Source organism: Gouania willdenowi, chromosome 22 (genome assembly GCF_900634775.1).
Source record: "Gouania willdenowi chromosome 22, fGouWil2.1, whole genome shotgun sequence".
Classification (NCBI taxonomy): Eukaryota; Metazoa; Chordata; class Actinopteri; order Blenniiformes; family Gobiesocidae; genus Gouania; species Gouania willdenowi.
Window position 1 is genome coordinate 18,162,898 of NC_041065.1, and position 20,608 is coordinate 18,183,505.

Below are 20,608 nucleotides of genomic sequence, written 5' to 3' on the forward strand. Positions count from 1 at the left end.
TTTTTTCTCTTTCTCTCTCTCCAAATGAAGAGGATTAGGATCGAGGATTAGAGACAGATGTAAACCAGAGATCTAGATCCAGCTGGAGCTCAGTACAATGCGCCGTGACGTCCCATTGGTTATTAGTTTGATTGACATGATTCTGGACCAATCAGAGTGAAGCACAGTGAGCCGCGAACTTCCCTGCGCAGATGTGAGGGCGCAGGTTTCAGTGAGAGCAGGAAAAGCTCAGAGAGCGTCACGCACTTTAAAAGGTAAGCAGTGAAAGTAATGTATTATCTATTGTTACCACAATGTTGCACTTAAATAACACTTTTGTTTAGGACTTACGTCCCTGCGTCACGCGTGGCTGCTCGTGTTCGGTGCAGACTTCTCCGTTTGTCTTCGACGATATTCCGATAATATTTCCCCACAGAACACAAGTTTCATCTTGTGTTGTTGTGTTTTAAACACTGCTAACTTAATCTAACTTGTAAAATACCACAGTAAATGCTACTGAAATTAGCTATGTGTTCTGCATTCAAATAATGATTAAGCAGTTATGTGTAATTAGCCCTTTAATGCTACATTTCCAAACATAAACATGATTTAGACGTATTTGTTGCTAGTGATTCTTCAATAAGTGCTTCAAAAGTTTTGGTGTATGTATCCTTTGTTAAAGTAATGCATCCAAATGTTGATAATGTGTTAAAAATTGTGGTTCCACACTTAGATGTTTAGTTATTTCCTCATTCCTGTGTACATTTTATTTGCTTTCACTTTTTTCAGCTTTTCCTTCCAGCCTTGATAGAAAAACATGGAGCTGTGAGCCTGGTGACGTTTTCACTGACCTGGATGTGATTTGATCCAGTCTCGGTGAAAACCAGGACCGTCTATGATAATATGTCACTTTAGAGGTCATTCATGTATAGCCAAGCTCTGTCTAACTCGTCCTTGTGTCAAGGTGCCTTTTCTCTGCTTTCTCACACCACCACCACCTTGTTAATCTGCAATCTCTCATCACGTCACAGTTTGATGCATGCCTGAAAGTTACGTTCTCTCACGTAGATCCATTGGATTGCTCTGTAAAGGCTGTGGTTTATCTACCTATCAGGCTGCATGTGGCCTCTGGGAGCTAATAGAGGAGAACTTTGCTCTTTGATTCCTGCCAGGGACTTTCTCTCCCTACCTTTTGAGACGCAGACCGTGACCGCCTTTGTTTGGTTTACACTAAACTTTGTTGTGCTGCTCCATTTGGCGCAGTGGCGGCGTATCCGCAGACGTATACCTGACAACAGATTACTGAAGATGGCTGTTTAGGTGAAAACAAATGGAAAGGTTTAACAGTGTGCTCAACACAAGAAATGTGGAGAATCCGTGTATCATTCGTACATTCGTTTACGTAGCAGAAACATGAGAAAGGAAAAAAAAATACTCATCGTTTGAGATTTGTTTCCAAAACCAAAATGAAAAAAAACGGAAAACGCCTTGTTTTTCAAATTCAAGCTCTTTTGCTTCGGTACGAAAAACGAACACCTTTATTCACTTTCTCCATTACCGATTGGCCAAAGTACGTGACCCGGAAGTGTACTCTCATCCGACGCTAACGGCTATGCTAACAGCAGTTCGGCATGACAAGATCGGTGCTTCCAACTGTGCATCCGAAACGTTCGCTGTAGCTGGTGTTGGGCACAGAACCTCCTCACGGACCTTTCGGAGGATTTAGAGACTCCTAAGTGTTGCAAAGCGAAAAGATATCTCGGAATGTGTAACACTTCACTTTCGGGTCACGTACTTTGGCAAATCGGTAATGGAGAAAACGAATAAAGGTGTTCGTTTTCCGTTTTTCGTTTTCTGTTCCGAAGTGATAGCGCTCGAATTTGAAAAACAAGGCATTTTCCATTTTTTCATTTTGGTTTTGGAAACAAACATCAAATAATGAGTGGGATTTTTTTTTCTTCGTTTTTCATGTTTTTGTTACATAATGTTGAACGACTGACACACGGATTGTGGAGCCAACTTTCAGTTTTGACACCCTGTGTAAATTTCCTGCAACCTTGACACATGACAAAGTGTGATTTGATGTCTTTGTGATTGGGGAGTTTAGGGGAATCCCATTAAGATGCTCCTCTCAGCTGAAGGATGATCGTTACTTTTACTTTCAATTTCACTGAATCAAAAGTCTCATTCTTCTGTATCATGTTTGTTCTGAGGAAGTCACAGAAAGGGAGGAGGAAAAATCTGCCGTTGTCATGGCATGCAGCCAAAGTGCCATCCAATCTGTGTGCTGTGCTGTATAATCCTGGCAATCCCTGTCAGGAGTAATCGTTCCTAACCCGTGTGTCCACTGACTTTCCAGATGTCGTTCATCGGTGACAAGCTGTACAATGGATACCTGCGGAACAACATGTCAACTATTGTCAACCGGGTGAATCCCCTGCAGATAATTAACTATCTGCCATGCTTGACTAGTCATGACCGGGTAGGTTTTTCCAGCAATGGGAATTTATGGAAACTCTTTACCATTCATTTTGTTCGTCCACCTTATTCCTGGGGCTACTACTTCCAAGTTATAGCTGCAACACATTCTGTGGTTGATTAGTATGAATTCATTCATCTTTTGACCTGCTTATTCCTCATCAGGGTTGCAGGGTTTTTTTTCTTCTGTAATGCAACATAAATATTGAAATCTAATGTGCAGCTAGCGTGTGTGACGAGTGTCATTTCAGTCTTTAATCACTAAATAATTGTGTCCAAGCTTTATTCAAAGTTTGTTCGAATAATAACTCTAAGCCTCACCTACAAGTTAGACTGCACCTATTAATTTAGGGTGCTTCGATACCTTTTAATCATATTTACATCTTAATAAATGTATATACAAATGGTTATTCCTTTACACTGCCACATATTACTTGTTTGTTCTCAATATGTCCCAGGAAAAAACAATCATTTTTGAAGATATAAATGTTAAGTTTGATCAATTCTATGCCCTAATTTTAGCCTTTCCATGATTAAAACGACTCATATTAATGTATATAAATCACTTATTTCATAAGGTGTAAAGCATTCCCTGCAAATTTCATGTTGAGCAATATTGATACATCTAGCCCATGATGTAATCGAATGTTCTGTTGTTGTTTAGTATTTAAAACATTGACCAGAAACTACCGTAATCACATATTTCACTCATTAATGACCCCTCATTTAGAGTGTTCCTTCCTTCTGCAACCTGGAAGGAAAAACATTCTTTTAATACATACTGAATGTAAAAGAAGTATTGTGTTACATTAATTGGTATGTATGGTGTCTTTGCTGCCATATTCATGGTTAAATTTGGCAAAAAGATTGCGATTTTTGATCAACATCTCAAGAATGACACTTGTTTTGGTGGATTATTGAGTGTGGTTGGATTATATTCACAAACTTACAAGCAAAATGCCCATCTTGCACTTTTAGGAGAGCATCATAGTCAAAACGGAGACACGCGGCAAGTATGACGGCATGTCGTGTCTCCTGGACTGCCTGAAGCGGAGAGAGCACTGGCCGGAGCAGTTGATAAACGCAATGGAAGAGTGCGAGCAGACGACCATCGCCGCCGAGCTCAGAGCCGAGTACAACGCTCTGCGAGGTATTGACAGTGAGTCACCTGCACGTCGAGCACATGCTGTCATCTGTAAATTGGAAATCATCAGAAATAATTAGTTAATGTGTGTACAGAGTGAGGGAATATTGGCTCAAAGTGAGGAAGAGTAAGAATTTAATGTAATCTCTCTTCAAAAAATGTAAAATTGCACATTGTGCAGAATGATTCCCCCCAAGAAAATCTAAGAAAATGGTGTTTAAAAGTTGTAAAGCTGTGATTACGAGTGTAGGTCTATTTTAGGCTGAAGCGTGAGTTCGGTGCGTGTTGTGTCTTGGAGCTAATCTCAGAGGCGTTCTCAGGCGAGCTGCTGTGCTGCTGTCATTTTAAGCTGATTGTATCATCAATTTTTAGACACTGTCCCGTTGTTGGTGATCCTTGAACCACAGCACACTGAGTGAGGAGCTGTTTGGTATTTTTTAATTTATTTTAAAGGTAAAGAAAATCCCCGTCTTTATATCTGCTCATTTTTCCTTCCATTTTTAAATAAATACCATTTTCCATCTCAGAATATCATTTCTAAAGAAAATGTTCTTTATTGTTTAAGTGTGCTAATAAAAAAAAAAATATTAACATCCTAATGACTAAAAAATCCAAATTTTAACAGAAATACTAGACAGGCCATTATTCATTTTTCATTTCAAGCTCCTCAATGCACCAACTCCCTAAAAACATGACAGGTACGACCCAAAATCTGCCCTCCTCTACCATTTAGTCCCGCGTTGCAAAGGAACGACAAGGTTTAAAAAATGTAATGTATTTTATTTTTTGTTGACCTCCGGCTATTTTATTTTGAAAAATCTTTGTACTTTTTTTTTTTTTTACAGTTTTTCGCAGTCACTTTGGTGCTTTTCTCAGATCAGAATGAAAATTCTCGTCACTATTAGTTCAACCTCCACAACATTTAGTCGTTTGTGTACATCATGGTAGCAATTTCTCCTTCCTCTGAACAATTTACAAATGCGTTTGGACGTGTATCAGTTGCTTTCATACAATTCTCTGCTGTTTTATAACATTATCATTTGCTCATGTCATGCGAGTCAAAATGAACTATACTTATGGATGCTGAATAGTCATTTCCAATAAAACTAATAGTCTTTATGTCATTGCTTGAGTCATTACATACAAAATTGTTGAACTATAATTATCAAATTCTGCCAAGCAAATTTAATACTTTTCTTTATCATTTTTTCTTGGAAATGTGATGATATCCATTGTTATTAGATGAAAAACAGAAACGTCTGGATGTGTCAGAATGATTTACTTATGTTCACTAGTTACAATATGTACTGTTTCAGTATATTGTTTCTTATGTTTGTTCTAAATAAGTGACTGTAGTGTATTTTTCTTTTGCACAATGCTGTAAAATTGCAAAGAGCATATACAGTAAAATTGTGAAACATACATATTCAGTGTCTTGTACTCACTTACTCCCCTAACTACAGCTAATGTGTAATTTTACTGTAGTTTTTAAATGACTGCACAAGTAGTGTATAGTGCTGTCTTTTCAGGTAGTGTCACCGAGTTCTGACCTTTTTTTTTTTTTTTGTCATTGGAAAACAAGCTAGTCCTGGTAATATTAAATGAAATGTTGTGCAGTTCCGGGGGGAGCTCGTCCTTTGCAGCTGTTTAATCGTATGTCATCATTGCGGCTTAAAATATTAGCACTGTCTCCCTCAGCCCCAGAGTCCAGCTCCCCGCCAACCACCGTGGTCAGGGCACACGTGCACCCTGTGCCATCTGGCAGTCAGCAATCCGTTCACCTGGCTGATGCTCCTGCAGCTCCTACAGAGCCATCTGCCCCAGCTCCGCCTCCTCTGGAAGCCCCTGCGGAGCCGCAACCCCGTCCGAGTGCAGTGAACCCACTTCCCAAAGCGGTTCCCCTAACTGAGTCCACTGTCGAGCCTCCACAGTCTGCACCGACTGAAGTCCCGCCTCCTCCATCAACTCCACCTCTCGCCGCCGAGCCTCCACAGTCTGCACCTACTGAAGTCCCGCCTCCTCTATCGACTCCACCCCCTTTACTTGCTCAGGCCACCAAAACACCGACGGAAAGCACTTCTTCCCAGGAGCCGGAGGAGAACTCAGAGTCAATGATCTACGACGTCTCCATTGATGCCGACGTAATCCCTGATCCAAGAAATGCTGTTCCACAGGAACGTCCTGTGGAAGCCTGTGAAACCAAAGAATTAGCAGAACCAGCAGTTTTCCAACCAGTAGCCACTACAGAGGAGAGTTCACCTCGGTGTTCAACTCCAGTTGAGGAAATCTCTAATGTGACCAATGGTCCACCCTTGGTTACAGCGACCCCGGAGAAGCTTCCAGTCCAAGAAACCGGTCCTCCTCTGGACAAAGTCCTTGGTGCTGCTGAGCTGCTGCCCGACACGACGTTTGAACCACCGGCTGCAGAGGTGAGACGAATATAAGCGTATTTGTTTGACTTTTCTTTTTTTTTGTGGTTAATTGCTTAGAATTGCCAGCTATAAAGTAGGGCTGGGCGATTTTTAAGAAAAATTCAAGTTTCGATTGGAATTTCGATTTTTTTTTTTCAGTGCAATTATTGCTGTGATTGTCCTCAAGAGTTAAAATGCATAAAACAATCCCAAATTAAAAAGTAATTGATGCTCTTTCATTAATTTCAAGCTTTAACCCAGGTTTAAGCAAAAGTGCAACAGCAACTTCACAGTAGCTTAAATTATGTGATTAAGAAATCAGATAACTACATATTTTATAACATATAACATTACAATTAGAAAAGAATAAACTTTTCCTTTAGCATCTCAGCATAGTGCGAGTAAAACATTAAACATGCCTGTGGCACACATATAGCCTACTCAAAGGGCTGGCTCACATCGCGCTTTATTCATTTTTTAAAACTTGATTTTGCAAAATAAAAATTGTTTTTATCTACAAATTCGATAAATTGATTAAATTGATTTTTTTTTTTGCCCAGCTCTACTATAGTGTTACTTACTGTTTTTATTAGTCAAAGTTTAAACCTAAAAAACTCATATGCATCTCAAATAATATGCATTAAATCCTATGCATTCCCTTGTTGCATTTGTCTCAAGTTTGGTCAAAAATCTTGTCTCGTTGATGACGTGAATTAATTTTCAGCATAAAGTTTGGTCGTGTGACTGACAGTCAGAAGATGATGTTTAAAAAAAGTTTTTTGGGGGGAATACTAGTAACAGTTGATACTAGTATAGTTAATTAAACGTCAGAGAATATTGATTTGGCATATTGGACATCAACTGACAAAAATATCACACATCCCTACTTTAGAGCATATCAAATGACACAATTAAATACAAATTTACCATCAGAATGTTCATATTTAATATTTTGTATTAAAAAAAAAAGAACAAAAAAGCTTTAAATCTTGCAATAATTACATCAATTGTCAAGTGTCAACCACAAATGTGTGGTTTGTATTTGACGGATGTTAAATTACTTGGTTTTTTGTTTCTGTTTGAAGTCTTTCACATGGGTTATGGGATTAATTTCTTATTTTCTCTGTCATTTTACTTTTTAGAATGTCAATGGAGTCCACAGCAGCAGCCCAGCACGGAGGGAAACCACAGTGTGTGCAGAGCCTGATACACGTACAACTGTAAATACTTTACGACTATAAAACCTATAATAATGTTTAGGTTTGGTCAATTTACGTGCTTTCTCATAGATTACTTGTAAACCCTCATATTTTCCTTGTACCTACAGGTCATTAAAAGCAGCCCACAGAGGGACATCAGGGCGTCTGTGGAGCCTGATCCTGTTGTATGTGTCCTTACTGATGATGGAAGCACCGTGTGTCTGAGCAAGCCGACTGAACTCGTCAGCATCCATCCCCCAATCCATCCCCATCCATACTCCAATAATGCGGCCCCTGCACCCAGCACACCGCTCCTGCCATTCTCCGGTAACATTTCCAGTCTGGAGATAAGCGACTGTGTAAAGCCCGCCTGCTCCACTGTCAGCCCCTCTGGTGTGGATACTGATCAAACGCGGCCATGCCAGGAGAACGGCGTCGCTCCTGCGCACAACGATCCAGATGAAAACAGCGATGAGTCATGGTGTGAGAGCCTAGAGAATCCAGAGGTGCTGACACACGTGATACAAGTGTCGGAAGACGCGCCGATCTTCAACCTGGACGTCCAGACATCAGCAGCTCACACTCAAATCTTCAACGGCGACGTGACCAAAGAGGCTCCGCCTTCTTCCACAGATGCTGCAGATGAACCTGCCGTAAACTCAAAAACCGCTGTGAGCTACCAAGCCTGTGATTCTGCACCTGAGCTGCAGAAAACTCAGGACTCGGAGGAGAAAAGCATTCCTGTGACCACCGTCGCTCGGTCCACTAACACTAAATATGTTCTGACTGCTGTGGGGGTGGGGGCTTGTGCCCTACTGATGGCATGGCGGTTTAAGAATTAGAGCAATTTGATAGCTTTGATGAGCAAAAAACAAAAACGTTAGCTTAAATGTATCAAAACTTGGATTGTAAGGGTGCCTTACTGTAGTCACTGCACTGGGCTGGTTTGCCGCTGTGGTTTAATCATTAGCTGATAAGCCCAACCTTGGATTTTGTCATTAGCGTGCTTTTATGTTCCAATTATTTAACGCGTACTGTGGCTGATTGCTTTATGAGGGCTTTTTGTGACTGTGGTGGTTCTTCAGGTGGTTCATGCATATGATGCAGATGCATGACTTTTAAAAGATACTCAGAAGAGTTATTTGTATGTCTGCTGAGAGGCAGAGTTTGACTTTTTTTTTTTTTCAGTGCAATTTATGCTGTGATCGTCCTCAAGAGTTAAAATGCATAAAACAATCCCAAATTAAAAAGTAATTGATGCTCTTTCATTCAACAATTTCAAGCTTTAACCCAGGTTTAATAAAAGTGCAACAGCAACTTCACAGTAGCTTAAATTATGTGATTAAGAAAACAGATAACTACATATTTTATAACATATAACATTACAATTAAAAAAGAATAAACTTTTCCTTTAGCATCTCAGCATAGTGCGAATAAAGCGTTAAACATGCCTGTGGCACACATATAGCCTACTCAAAGGGTAAACAAAGGGCTGGCTCACATCGCGCTTTATTTTTTTAAACTTGAATTTGCCAAATAAAAAATATTTTTATCTACAAATTCGATAAATTGATTAAATCGATTTTTTTTGCCCAGCGCTACTATAGTGTTACTTACTGTTTTTATTAGTCAAAGTTTAAACCTAAAAAACTTATATGCATCTCAAATAATATTCATTAAATCCTATGCATTCCCTCGTTGCATTTGTCTCAAGTTTGGTCAAAAATCTTCTAAAAAAAATATCTTACATGGACCATTTTCCCTTTATTGCTGTTTAAAGATTAGCCTTATTTACAATTGATTTATTTGTTTGTAGTAAAACTGACAGTTAAATTTGGACAGAAATGTGCAGATTGTTTTGTATGATCTCAGATTTGTTTTAATGGGTTTGTACGTTTCAAATGTATCACTCTCTATCAACATTTCCGTTATCATTCATCAAAGACTATATTTCATGTAACCTCAGCATGCATGATCATAATCTACCTTTTTTCTTTTTACGAAGCAATGCACAGCTTTAATCTGTCCTCCCTGTCAGCTGCTTTATATGCTCACATTAAAAAAAATTATATAGAATCAACTTTACCTTGAATTTAAAACAGATGCTGGGAAACCGTAATTAATTAGTTGATGACATGTGAATTAATTTTCACCATAAAGTTTGGTCGTGTGACTGATATTCAGAAGATGCATGACTTTTAAAAGATACTCAGAAGAGTTATTTGTATGTCAGCTGAGAGGCAGAGTTTGACTATTGGGTGTCCCACAGTATTTTGTCTTCGACATCATTTTATTTTTAGTTATTGTCTGAAGTGATCAGCCATAATCTTATGACCACTGTTAAAAAAGAATTGAATAACTTATATATTTTTAATCATGATAGCTCAAAGTGGGATGTAAGGCAGAAAGTGACCAGGCCGTACTTAAAGTACGACGATGCACACGTTTGACAAGGAACAAGATGATGAATAAGGGACATAAAGGACTTTGCGAGAGCAGCTATAAAACTGCAGCTTTTGTGAGGTATTGCTGGTCTAAAATGGCGAGTATCTATAAAAGCAGGTGCTACGAGGGTAAAACAGCAAGGCATGGCTGTTTGTTTGGTATGGTGTGTGTGGAAGAAGGACAATCAGCATTTTGCCGTAGTGCAAACTGCATTTTTTTTATGTTAGCGAGGAACGTTAATGTTAAACCATGAGCTGTATTTATTTGTACATATTTAGATTTACATTAGAAATGTATCTTAATAATTGAATGATATCAAATCCTTCCAAAGCACGTTGAAATTTTGGAAAAACATGTTTTTTTGAATGTTGCACTAGTAATTGTATATTTTAAATTGAATTCCATTTAAGTTGATCTCTATTTTTTTATAATTCCAATGACAAGTTCTCATTTTCTGTTAGTGGCATTTTATAGACGATCTACTCATGTTCTACAGGTAAAAATATTTCTTTTTGCTCTTTTTATTTTTAATCCTCATTCACTTCAGTAGAATTTTGTGTTCACATGTCTTACATTTAGAAAGATGATATGTCAATATATATATTTTATTCATAGATGATGGATTTGAGTGTGAACAGCATTGCCAGTGCTGTAAAAAAAAATCATTTGGATGGATTTGCACATTCTAAGAGGATGTAAGCTCTTCAGGTATGGAGATCATGTTTGTTTGTATTATGTTTTCAGTGTAAAATGTAAACTCCGTTATGCTTCTTTGTTCTGCACTATCCCAAACTAAGCACTTCAGCACTCACCCAAATAAAACTAAAATTGATTTTAAAAGTGCCGGTATGTTCTTTTATATGAAATGCATTAAGAAATACATCAAATTGACTTTTTTGGATGCAAATTTGCAGCTTTTCTTTACCAATCACAATAAACTGTTAAGAGCTATAGCACTTCTTTGATGTAGTGAATGCTTATCATATTCATAATAAATTCAATGTAATAAAGATTACATTTTGTGGAGATCGTGATTGTACTATGATGATATAATAATAAATAAATATAGAGCTTTTAGGAAATGAAAAAACAAAATTCAGAGCTCCCTTGATGACTTGTAATTTGTGTTATACAAATAAAGTTGAATGGAATTGTCAGGTTATAGATTTACGTAATGAGTAAAAGTCAAGATCTTTATGGAAAACAAGAACATAATGTTTTTGTTCTTAAAACCTCACATTTGTGTTTGTATTTATTTTTTTTAAGAAAGAAAAACAAAACAGTAAATATTTAAATGATATCATAGCATAGTGTCAAGTTGTAATCATTTAAAAAAATAAAAATAAAATATAAATATATGTTCGTTTTCAATAGATTGCTCCTCTGATTGACTGTGTGCAGGGCCGTTTAGAGAGTTACGACATCTCCGTTCACGCCAATCAATGGACCGTTTTTTTACAGCAATGGCGGTTCATGGAGCCTCACAATAGTTCCCGGAAGTGAGCAGCGCAATGGCGCTAAAGTAGATGAGACGGTTTGTGATGCAGTTTTGAATAGTAAGACGTTTAAATAATCACATTATTATTATTATTATCATTATTATTATTATTATTATTATAAGCGTATCTAAAATCATTAACGTGTACATTAAAGCGTGCTAGTGGAATATACCCCTCTAAACTAGTACATTAAGGGATCATTAGCAGATAACAGATGAGGCTAGGAAATGCTAACGTTACTGGATAAAGTTATTTTTTTTAAAAGTGTAAATGACGTGTTTAAATATAATTACCTCACAGATTTTTTTTTTAATAGTTAAAATCCTGATTTATTTTGAGATTTTTCCTGCTGACTTTGGCTAACAATTTCTTTCTCCTCTTTGGTTTGGTTGGGAAGCCATACATTTTGACTTATTTTTGGAGCGATTGGAGCATCCCCATTCAGCACAGCAATCCATGGTGGCGACTACGTGCAAGGACGCGACGTATGAAAGATACAGACCAACTGTATGACAAGTTATTGACGTTTCTGACTTTGTTAGACATTTATTTAATGAATTAATCTTGGTACATACGTACATAGTAAACATCTAATGTATGTATGTTGTCTAATGTTTTTATATATGTAATGTATAAACATAATAAATGTGTTTTCAATGTGTCCTGTCTGGATGTGGTGTGTTTTTTAATTACAATTCAGATTTCTGCACATGCAAGCCAAAGATAAATGTTTGCCTTTTGCAAAACAAAAAGTAGACAATGAAGTTAATCTGAATTTGTAAATATTATGTATTCATGTATATATAGTGTTCTGAAGGGTAGGGTTGCATACAAATTGTAAACGTAAAGAAAGATTGAATTCAATCTATTTGCAATGGCACAATACATATTAACATGGTTTTTAACCAAAGTAATGTTGGCGTCAAAAAAGCAGGTAAGCTAGCTGTTTACACTAGTCTTTAAAACAAACTTACGCTAGGAAAAAAACTATTTATGGAAATACATAAACATATATTGTATATACACATACATATGACGGTATACTGTATACATATTGTAAATCAATGCAGTTTTTGACGACAAATTACCAAAATTCCAAGTTACGCCACTCGGAATCAATGGATTCGAATTCCCCGTCAATAACTTTCGGGAACTATTTGAGTCCACGTGAATCACGTCATGGTCAAATTTCCGGTGTCGTAACTCTTTCTGTAAACGGCATTGGCTGTGTGGCCTTTCAATCATCCATTAGTACCGCCCACCCCCTTTTACGGAGAGTACAAGACTAAAGGACGCTCCTCCACTCAGCCGTCTGTTAATAATAACAATAACCTAGCCACTTAGCCGGTTAATTACTTCAGATTTCAGTCGAAGAACCAAGGCAACGATTTATGTTTCGAACTGAATTAATCTACTGGTTTTAACTAGGTTATAACTGGCCATTTTGATGGCGTTCAATGGCCACCAGTTTGACGATGATATTCTTGATGAAGACGGGACGCCTTCTAAGCAGCTGCGACCTGACAAAGAGATGCCCGAGAGCGCTGCATCCGCGGGAAGAGCTTCATCCCCCCGCCGAACGTCTAACTCAATGTCGAGGCTTCGGAAGGACTCGATGAAAAAGACTAGGCCGCGTAGGTGTTGACGCGGAGAGCGTGGGCTACGTGTATTTACTGGATGGAAAAAGAAGAAGCCTAGGATATATTTAATAATATAACGCCATTTGACATTCTGTTGTAAAACATTTGCAGGATAATTTGGACACATTATATGGGTGTGTTGTGAACATTTTATTGGATTTATACTTGATGAGGTTTGACAAGTGGTTTAGCATTGATATGAATTGTAATACGGGCGATATGTGGCGACAGGAAATAGCCAGAATCTATTTTTGCAACAAGATGGCGTTGACGGTACACACTGTACTAGTGGCTTTGTAGGAAAATGTGGTTGTTAGTTATATTAGGATTAGCAGGGAAACATCATCTTGAACCAAACATCGTCTCAAAGCAAAAGCAGTGCCATAGTCATTTTTTATATGGTTCATTATGTTACAGTTAATGCTCAGTCATTTTCTGGGCTTCACCCAGAATTAAATATAAACGTTTTTATTGATTAAATCAAAGCTGGGATTTGGAGATTAGCTAGGAAGCTAAGTGTGTCCCCTCCTACAGCCTCTGGCCCCCATCCACAGCAACATGTCATTTATTCATGAGCCACAGGTGGATGTTTGTTTACATCACCTGATAGGTGTTGTTTAATCCTAATGTTCATCACAGGGACTTTTATACAGTGACATGTCAGCATGTCAAGTGAACCTTTCAATTAGGAATGTCACACATAGTAATAGTAATTTATGATCAACCCAGTTTAATGTCATGGGGGTTGAACCAAAACTAATTATTTTGCAATTGTATCAATAGTTTGCCCAAGTTGTTATTTTTTTTAAATAGATGTATATGTTACAACCCAGATGTTCCACATGATCTTCCCACATGTGCTAAGCATTCTGTCATAACCTGGACTTATGTGTGGGCCTGATTTAATGCTATGACAGCACTGCGCCCCGATTTACACAGCATATTTAATGGTAGTAGATTGTTAATCTGGTAAATAATTGAAATTTTATCCATTAAAGCTGTGTTAAAGTTAGATTGTAAGACTCATTTTGTATCTTTAATTAAAAAAAAGTTAAGTGTAAACCTTGTAGTGATATTTAAGGTATGATACGTAGTGCAATATAAAGTTTTATTTTTTTTAAAGACTGAAAGTACAGTCTCTATTCAAAAAAACAATATAACTAAAAAGTAACCAATGCACATTGTTGCATTTTAAGAGGAAACCCAAAAAATGTGCAAAAACCTAAAAAAAATATATATACAGTATATATGTGTTAAAAAAAAATAGTAGAAAATTGCTCCATCATTTGAACCAGTTCTTCTCATCATTTACTGCAATAATTCTCTTTTTGTCCAAAGTATTATTGAAAAAAATTCAGCTACTTACATTTGTTTTTGTCGCCCAATGTAGCATTCCCATGGTTCGGGATGGACATTGGTGGCACTCTAGTGAAACTTGTATACTTTGAACCCAAAGACATCACGGCAGAGGAGGAGCAGGAGGAGGTGGATAATCTAAAGAGCATTCGACGCTATCTGACGTCCAACATTGCCTACGGGAAAACTGGCCACCGGGACGTGCACTTGGAGCTGCAGGACCTGACGCTGTGCGGCAGGACGGGAAACCTGCACTTCATCCGCTTCCCCACGCAGGACCTGCCAGCCTTCCTGCAGATGGCTCGGAACAAGCACTTCTCCAGCCTCCACACCACACTCTGCGCCACAGGAGGGGGAGCGTACAAGTTTGAGTCCGACTTTCGTACAGTGCGTCTTAAGACTTCTGTTTATCAAGTAGTGTGTGATATCAGTGTATCGAAAAAGGTTAGGATAGAGATGGAAAGAAAAGATCACGAGTGCAGTCAAGCAGTTTCAGCCTTAGTGAAGTAAGTTGAGAGAACTTTAGCTTAACATAAAACTCATAAAACATCCCAAAACTGTTTTGATTAATATGTTTGTAAACTTGTTAAAATGTTATTTTTACTTGTTTATTCCGTATTGCAAGAGATGTGTATAACTGATTAGTCCTTTGAAAAGAATTGCTCTTCTTAATGTTTTACACCCTAAAGGATAGGGGTGTGCCAAATTATCGATAAGGCGATTAGGGGTGTCATGATTCGATATTGATATCGGTCCCATATCAGCCAGATAAAGAATATTTGATTTTATCGGACTACGTCTAAAATCTCCGATGTGTTTTATTCAGTTTTTCTCATACCTACTCTTGTTGACTATTGTTCTCTGTTTGAGTAACATCACTTGATCAAGCCTTTTCTAACATTGCACACTACAAATTAAGTAATAAAAAATATGTATGATTCATGCTGATATTGTATCGTAAAAGTTGTATCGGAACATCCCTAACGACGTTAGGTTTCATCTCGCAATACTTCATTGATTCACTGGCGCCAAGTGTATATATACATATATATATATATATATATATATATATATTTTTTTTTTTTTTATTAAAAAAATAAAATAAAATTATTGCAACATACAAAGACATGATATACATATATATGTACATATATATATACATACATGATACACAGATAATGCAGTACATACACAGGTGTGTGTCAATGTGCAGTATACACTTTGTTTTACTTGGCTGTCATTCATGTAAAATTGATTGACACTGTTTTGTATTCCAATGAAATGGATTTAGTGCAGGAGATAAATTCAGAATTTCTTCAGTGACAGATATCGTGATGTATCGTGGATGACATTTCCTGCGATATATCTTGATCTTCGCCGTGTCGCGATATCATCAATAACCAGCCCAACTAAAGGATATGTTTGCTTACTTAAAAGCTTTTTCTTTTTTTGTTTGTTTCTAAAAAAAGATGGCGGACCTGCAGCTTCACAAGTTGGACGAGTTGGACTGCTTGATCCGCGGCGTGCTATACATTGACTCGGTGATGTCACGCGGCCTCTCCGAGTGCTACTACTTTGAAAACCCCACAGACCCCGATCACTGCATCCAGAAGCCCTACACACTGGAGAACCCTTATCCTCTGCTGCTAGTCAATATAGGGTCCGGGGTCAGTATTCTGGCCGTTTACTCGGAGAACAACTACAAGCGTGTGACGGGGACCAGGTGAGAGCTAGTAGGTCTTCTGAGGGTCACACTTTTAAAAAATCAGTGGGCAAGAAATAGCTTTTAGTGCTTTTATTTGACACTTTTGTGGTGAAATTATTACAAAACTGTTCAGGATGTTTGTGAACAATCTAAATGGAAACTTTCCTTCTTTATCCCCAAATTTACCCTAACGTGCTTAGGAGCTTAATGTGTGTGTACTAGTTCACATTATTTGACACTTAGAAAATAAATCTCTTTATTTGTTAATGGATAATATGTATCAAGTCGTGTAATTTCTTAGATCGTCTAAATCCACTCTGTTTATATAAATTCATTAGGAAATGTTCCCTAAAACTATATATAAACTAAGGGTGTAAATTTAAAGATTTGGGTTAGTTATCTTATCGATTCAAAAAAAAAAAATCCAAATTGATTTTTTTTTTAAAATAATGTTTTTTAACAAAAAAAAATGTTAATTGTGCAAACATGCATAGCACTTAAACGCCCAGTCATTAGGTGTCAGCGAATTACATCAGACCTAGTTAAACAACCTCACTCCATCCTCAATGCATTTTAGCTTGGAAGATGATTGCACTTTATTTCCATGAAACATACTGGGCACTTTCATAGATGTATGTGGTCACTTTTAAGGAATTTATGAAATTATCAGAGTCAGAATCTGTTGTAGAAGTGAAAGTTAAACTTTTTTGACAGTTTGATAAACATTCCACTTGTTTTTGATATTGTTCTTGAATTACAGTTAGTCACCATTTACTTGTTCTCGCAAGTTTAAAAAAATGAAATAAAAAGCACACCCCTAATGAAAGATGTATATTACATCACCTTCTGCAATGGGTTTTTAGCTATTTCTTTTTGCCCATTTCCTCCAATTCAAATCTTTTTGCACGGTTGATGCTTTTGTCTAATGTGTGTGTGTGTATCCAGCCTCGGGGGCGGGACCTTCCTCGGCCTATGCTGCCTGCTGACTGGTTGCTCCACCTTTGAGGAGGCTCTGAAAATGGCCTCTGATGGGGAGAGCACCCGGGTGGACAAGCTGGTCCGGGACATTTACGGAGGGGACTACGAGAGGTTCGGGCTGCCTGGCTGGGCCGTGGCCTCGAGGTGCGTACTTCTTCAATTAACACATGCTAAATATGCAGCTTAAATCAAATGAGACTCGCACAAATAAACACATCTCTCTCTCTTTTCTGTAGCTTTGGAAACATGATGTCCAAAGAAAAAAGGGAGTCGGTGTCTAAAGAGGACCTGGCCAGGGCAACACTGGTCACCATCACTAATAACATCGGCTCCATCACCAGGATGTGTGCTCTCAATGAGGTCAGTCAGTCACAGAGGGACTGTAGTGTGATGAGCTTTTCATTGAACCAGATTAAGATATGATCATCACCGCTGGCAAACAGCCGACAGTTCTAACCTGAAGTGTGTCAGACAATAAAGAGTCATTAGCTATTTTGTGATTAATGAACATACAGCAGAAATAAATCTGTCCCCTGTATTTATTGTTTCCTCTGTGCCTTCAGCCTCTTTATGGTGCTGCCTTGTGGCGTCTTGATCAAGCAGCATTGTACAGGGCTATGAAGGCTCAGACGGCCTCACCTGCATTCACGACACGTTTTATCTTTCCCCACAAAAAATATGTAGAAATGCAACAGAAGGAAGATTTTTAGATGACATTTACAAAGTGTGTCTGTTGTGGACCTCAGCAATGATGGGGTCAGTTACGTTTTTCAGTTACAGTCACATTTTCAATTACAATTCAGTTACAATTACAGTGACCAGCATTTTGTTCAATTACAGTTATTTTTTATCCTCAGAAAGTCATTTACAATTACATTCTTAATTACATAAGTTCAATTACAATTAATTACTATTACTGAGTATGAAAAACAAACAAAAGTTAACCTTCCTCTTGTGATAACGGGTCCTAAATCAGCTGTAAAATACATTACAAAAATAATATCTATCATCTAATTTTTTAGTGTGGGCGTTGAGCTTTTCTTGTGTCAGTAAACCCCTCGATTTCATTTCTTTTAATGGTAAAATGTGGGAAAGCTTGATATGAAGCATTATTTTGATAATTGTTAGCTACATAAGTATAGAACTGTACATAAATGGTAACGTGATTCGCTAGTTTTGTGTTAATTTGTAATAAAATGTTTTTAGAATTTTCATGGCAATTACAAAGTCAATTATCTGAACTCAATTACAATTTAATTACAATTAGGACAGCAACAGATTTTTACATTTACAGTTATAATTACACCATAATCATAATTACAATTATAATTGACCCTAACCCTGGATCTCAGTTTTCATCTGTCATTTGTTATTTTATTGCCTTCTAATTTTTTGTGTTTCCTGTATTGAAGAACATTGAACGGGTGGTGTTTGTTGGGAACTTCCTGAGAGTGAACACGCTCTCTATGAAGCTGCTGGCATACGCCATGGACTACTGGTCAAAAGGTCAACTCAAGGCGCTCTTTCTCCAGCACGAGGTACAACATCTCTCTGAGGCCACACCCACGTCTATGCTTGAACGGGCTCCATCACCTCTGAATGCGTTTTTGTGTCTTTGTGTTCATCCAGGGTTACTTTGGTGCAGTCGGAGCCCTGCTGGAGCTTCTCCATCCATCCTAACTTCATCTAAAGATGCTCTCCTCAACCTGCTGCACACACCTCTAGCACTTTAAAGATCACCAAATCAATCCATAGGTACATTTAGCAAAACGATGAGCCTCGTTATTCTTTGGAAAATCTGTGAGCAATAATCACTTTTCCCACTCGTGGATTGTCTGCCTTCAGCTGTTAATGCTGCATACAGAAAATCTGACTTCGTGTGAATCGTTATGAGCCTCATTTAGTTTAAAAAAAAAAAATGTCACCAGGATTGCCTGAAAAACCTTTAAATGCACTTGATAGAAAGTAAATTGTTAAATACTTTGAGAACCAAGCAATGGAGATTTCAATCTATCCAAATATTCTCTGTAATAAGTTGAACACTTGCACTTTGACTTTTATGGAATCTTCAAAGTACGATTTGATTAGTGAGGTGTTGCAGTACCTCCATGCAACCACGAGGTGGCAGCAGTGTTTCCCTTTGCTGTAGTGTGCAGGAGGTCAGTTTTCAACTAAACAATGTTAATGCAAAGGTAGTATAATTCAGTGCATCATCTAAGAGATTGTTGTTGTCCACTTTTAATTATATTTTTACTATTTTGACGAGTCTTAACCGTTTTAAAAAGCACAAAAATACCCAATGTATGTTGGTAATTACGTTATTAGCCTCTAAGGGTTAAACGGTTTGCTTTTATTCAGATGAAATCTGTCCAACACCTGGTTTTCTTGTTAAGATAAATCACTTAAGTCACTATCTCACTATCAATGACTGAAAGTAAGGAGTTGATAACTAATTATGACTGAACAGATTATTGTCTCTCCGTGAGCTGTTACTCGTGTCTTAAACATTGCTTTATGACTGTTTTTGCTTGAATGAGCCTCAACTATGGTACGGTTACAATGAACCTATTAGTATTGAGTTTAACCTGTTCTAAGAGCAAACTATGGTTTGACAAAAAAAAAAATGCAGGAGGTCTTTTTTTTTGTCTTCTTCCTTTTCCAAAACTGTTCTTTCATGGAGAATCTCGTATTATTTTTCCTCTAGTGGAGGTGTCGAAATGCTTGAACCCAGAACTACAAAACTACGATTCTGTTACATGAAACCGATCCGTCCCATTTTATCGCTACCTACCTGTTCACTAATAGATTTCAGGGACCATCGGGAATCGGACTGAAGAACAGCACCGACTTATGCGCACATACACACACGGTGTACACACTCTTTAAAGCACTGGACACTTCTCCCAGGAGCGTTGATTGTAATGAAAAGTGCCTGTTATGTTTTTGTATGAATGGGATCTTGTGCGACAGCGTTGTGACAATCTAATGCAAAAGTTACTTTACAAAGCAAAACTTTGTACTTTTTTGTGATATGGCATTTTTAATTGAACTTTGCTATTAAATATGAGCTTCTCACATCCCTGTGACTCCTTGGGTTTCATTTGGAAGGATAAAAGTGAGATTGGGGTAGAAGGAAAAACAGGTTTTAGTCCCTGCTTGTATAAATGATCACTGAAAGGTTTAAAAGAAGTTACTTAGTGCAGCAGATTATTATAAACATAGTTCACTTTGGTATAAAAGCATGAAATTTGGCACAGATACTCTCTAATGGCCACTATTTTGGAAAAATGTGCTGGCCTCTCAAAAATTCAATATGGTGGCCATTTTTCAAGATGGCCACCATTGCTATTCAATGGTAACCTTGCCTGCAAGATGGATTCTCCTGGTGTTCACAAACACAAGAATCCATCTTGTACTGTTCCCGCCTTTGCCAGATTCCTGGTTGACACCAGAGATTTTTATTATTTTTTTTTTTTTAAATCTAAAATGTGTTTTTTTGTTTTGTTTTGTTTTTTAATCATTTTTGTTATACTATGTTACAAATACAGAGTAGGAAGGATTAGTGCACAAAGTGACAAGATGCACCAGCTCTGATATTTTTATTCTGCACTTTATTTGAACTAGACTTATATTTGGGGAAAGTAAATGTATAGAATAAAGTTGTTTGAGATTGTGTGTGGTGTTTTGATTTGATAAAGAATAATAATCATTTAAGCTCTTTGTGCTTTCTGCCTCCTCTTGCACTGTATATTTATTTCTGAGACATTATGTGTT

The 20,608-nt window shown here is 37.5% G+C and overlaps 2 protein-coding genes across 4 annotated transcripts; both read left to right on the forward strand.

Annotated features, from left to right (window-relative positions):
* The first annotated feature begins 160 nt into the window (after positions 1 to 160).
* On the forward strand, positions 161 to 8,458 carry mavs (mitochondrial antiviral signaling protein). Of its 2 annotated transcripts, none has more exons than XM_028438958.1 (6): positions 161 to 254; positions 2,339 to 2,461; positions 3,436 to 3,616; positions 5,300 to 6,030; positions 7,155 to 7,232; positions 7,340 to 8,458. In XM_028438958.1, exons 2-6 carry the CDS (start codon positions 2,339 to 2,341, stop codon positions 8,051 to 8,053), a joined length of 1,827 nt encoding a protein of 608 aa, XP_028294759.1. In that variant the 5' UTR covers positions 161 to 254; the 3' UTR covers positions 8,054 to 8,458. The 2 variants fall into 2 exon arrangements, with proteins under 2 accessions (XP_028294759.1, XP_028294761.1); XM_028438960.1 differs by having other exon boundaries at positions 3,436 to 3,607; positions 7,340 to 8,457.
* A 3,934-nt stretch (positions 8,459 to 12,392) lies between these two features.
* On the forward strand, positions 12,393 to 19,913 carry pank2 (pantothenate kinase 2). Of its 2 annotated transcripts, XM_028438699.1 has the most exons (7): positions 12,393 to 12,789; positions 14,186 to 14,538; positions 15,621 to 15,874; positions 16,802 to 16,978; positions 17,071 to 17,194; positions 18,247 to 18,372; positions 18,464 to 19,913. In XM_028438699.1, exons 1-7 carry the CDS (start codon positions 12,603 to 12,605, stop codon positions 18,512 to 18,514), a joined length of 1,272 nt encoding a protein of 423 aa, XP_028294500.1. In that variant the 5' UTR covers positions 12,393 to 12,602; the 3' UTR covers positions 18,515 to 19,913. The 2 variants fall into 2 exon arrangements, with proteins under 2 accessions (XP_028294500.1, XP_028294501.1); XM_028438700.1 differs by lacking the exon at positions 12,393 to 12,789 and having other exon boundaries at positions 14,526 to 14,657.
* The last annotated feature ends 695 nt before the right edge of the window (positions 19,914 to 20,608 follow it).

Coding starts and splice junctions, on each gene's coding strand:
- mavs (XM_028438958.1), top strand. CDS start 2,339: ATGTCGTTCATCGGTGACAAGCTGTACAATGGATACCTGCGGAACAAC. Junction 6,031..7,154: donor TTGAACCACCGGCTGCAGAG/GTGAGACGAATA, acceptor TTTACTTTTTAG/AATGTCAATGGAGTCCACAG. Junction 7,233..7,339: donor AGCCTGATACACGTACAACT/GTAAATACTTTA, acceptor TTGTACCTACAG/GTCATTAAAAGCAGCCCACA.
- pank2 (XM_028438699.1), top strand. CDS start 12,603: ATGGCGTTCAATGGCCACCAGTTTGACGATGATATTCTTGATGAAGAC. Junction 16,979..17,070: donor GGCTGGGCCGTGGCCTCGAG/GTGCGTACTTCT, acceptor TCTTTTCTGTAG/CTTTGGAAACATGATGTCCA. Junction 18,373..18,463: donor CGCTCTTTCTCCAGCACGAG/GTACAACATCTC, acceptor GTGTTCATCCAG/GGTTACTTTGGTGCAGTCGG.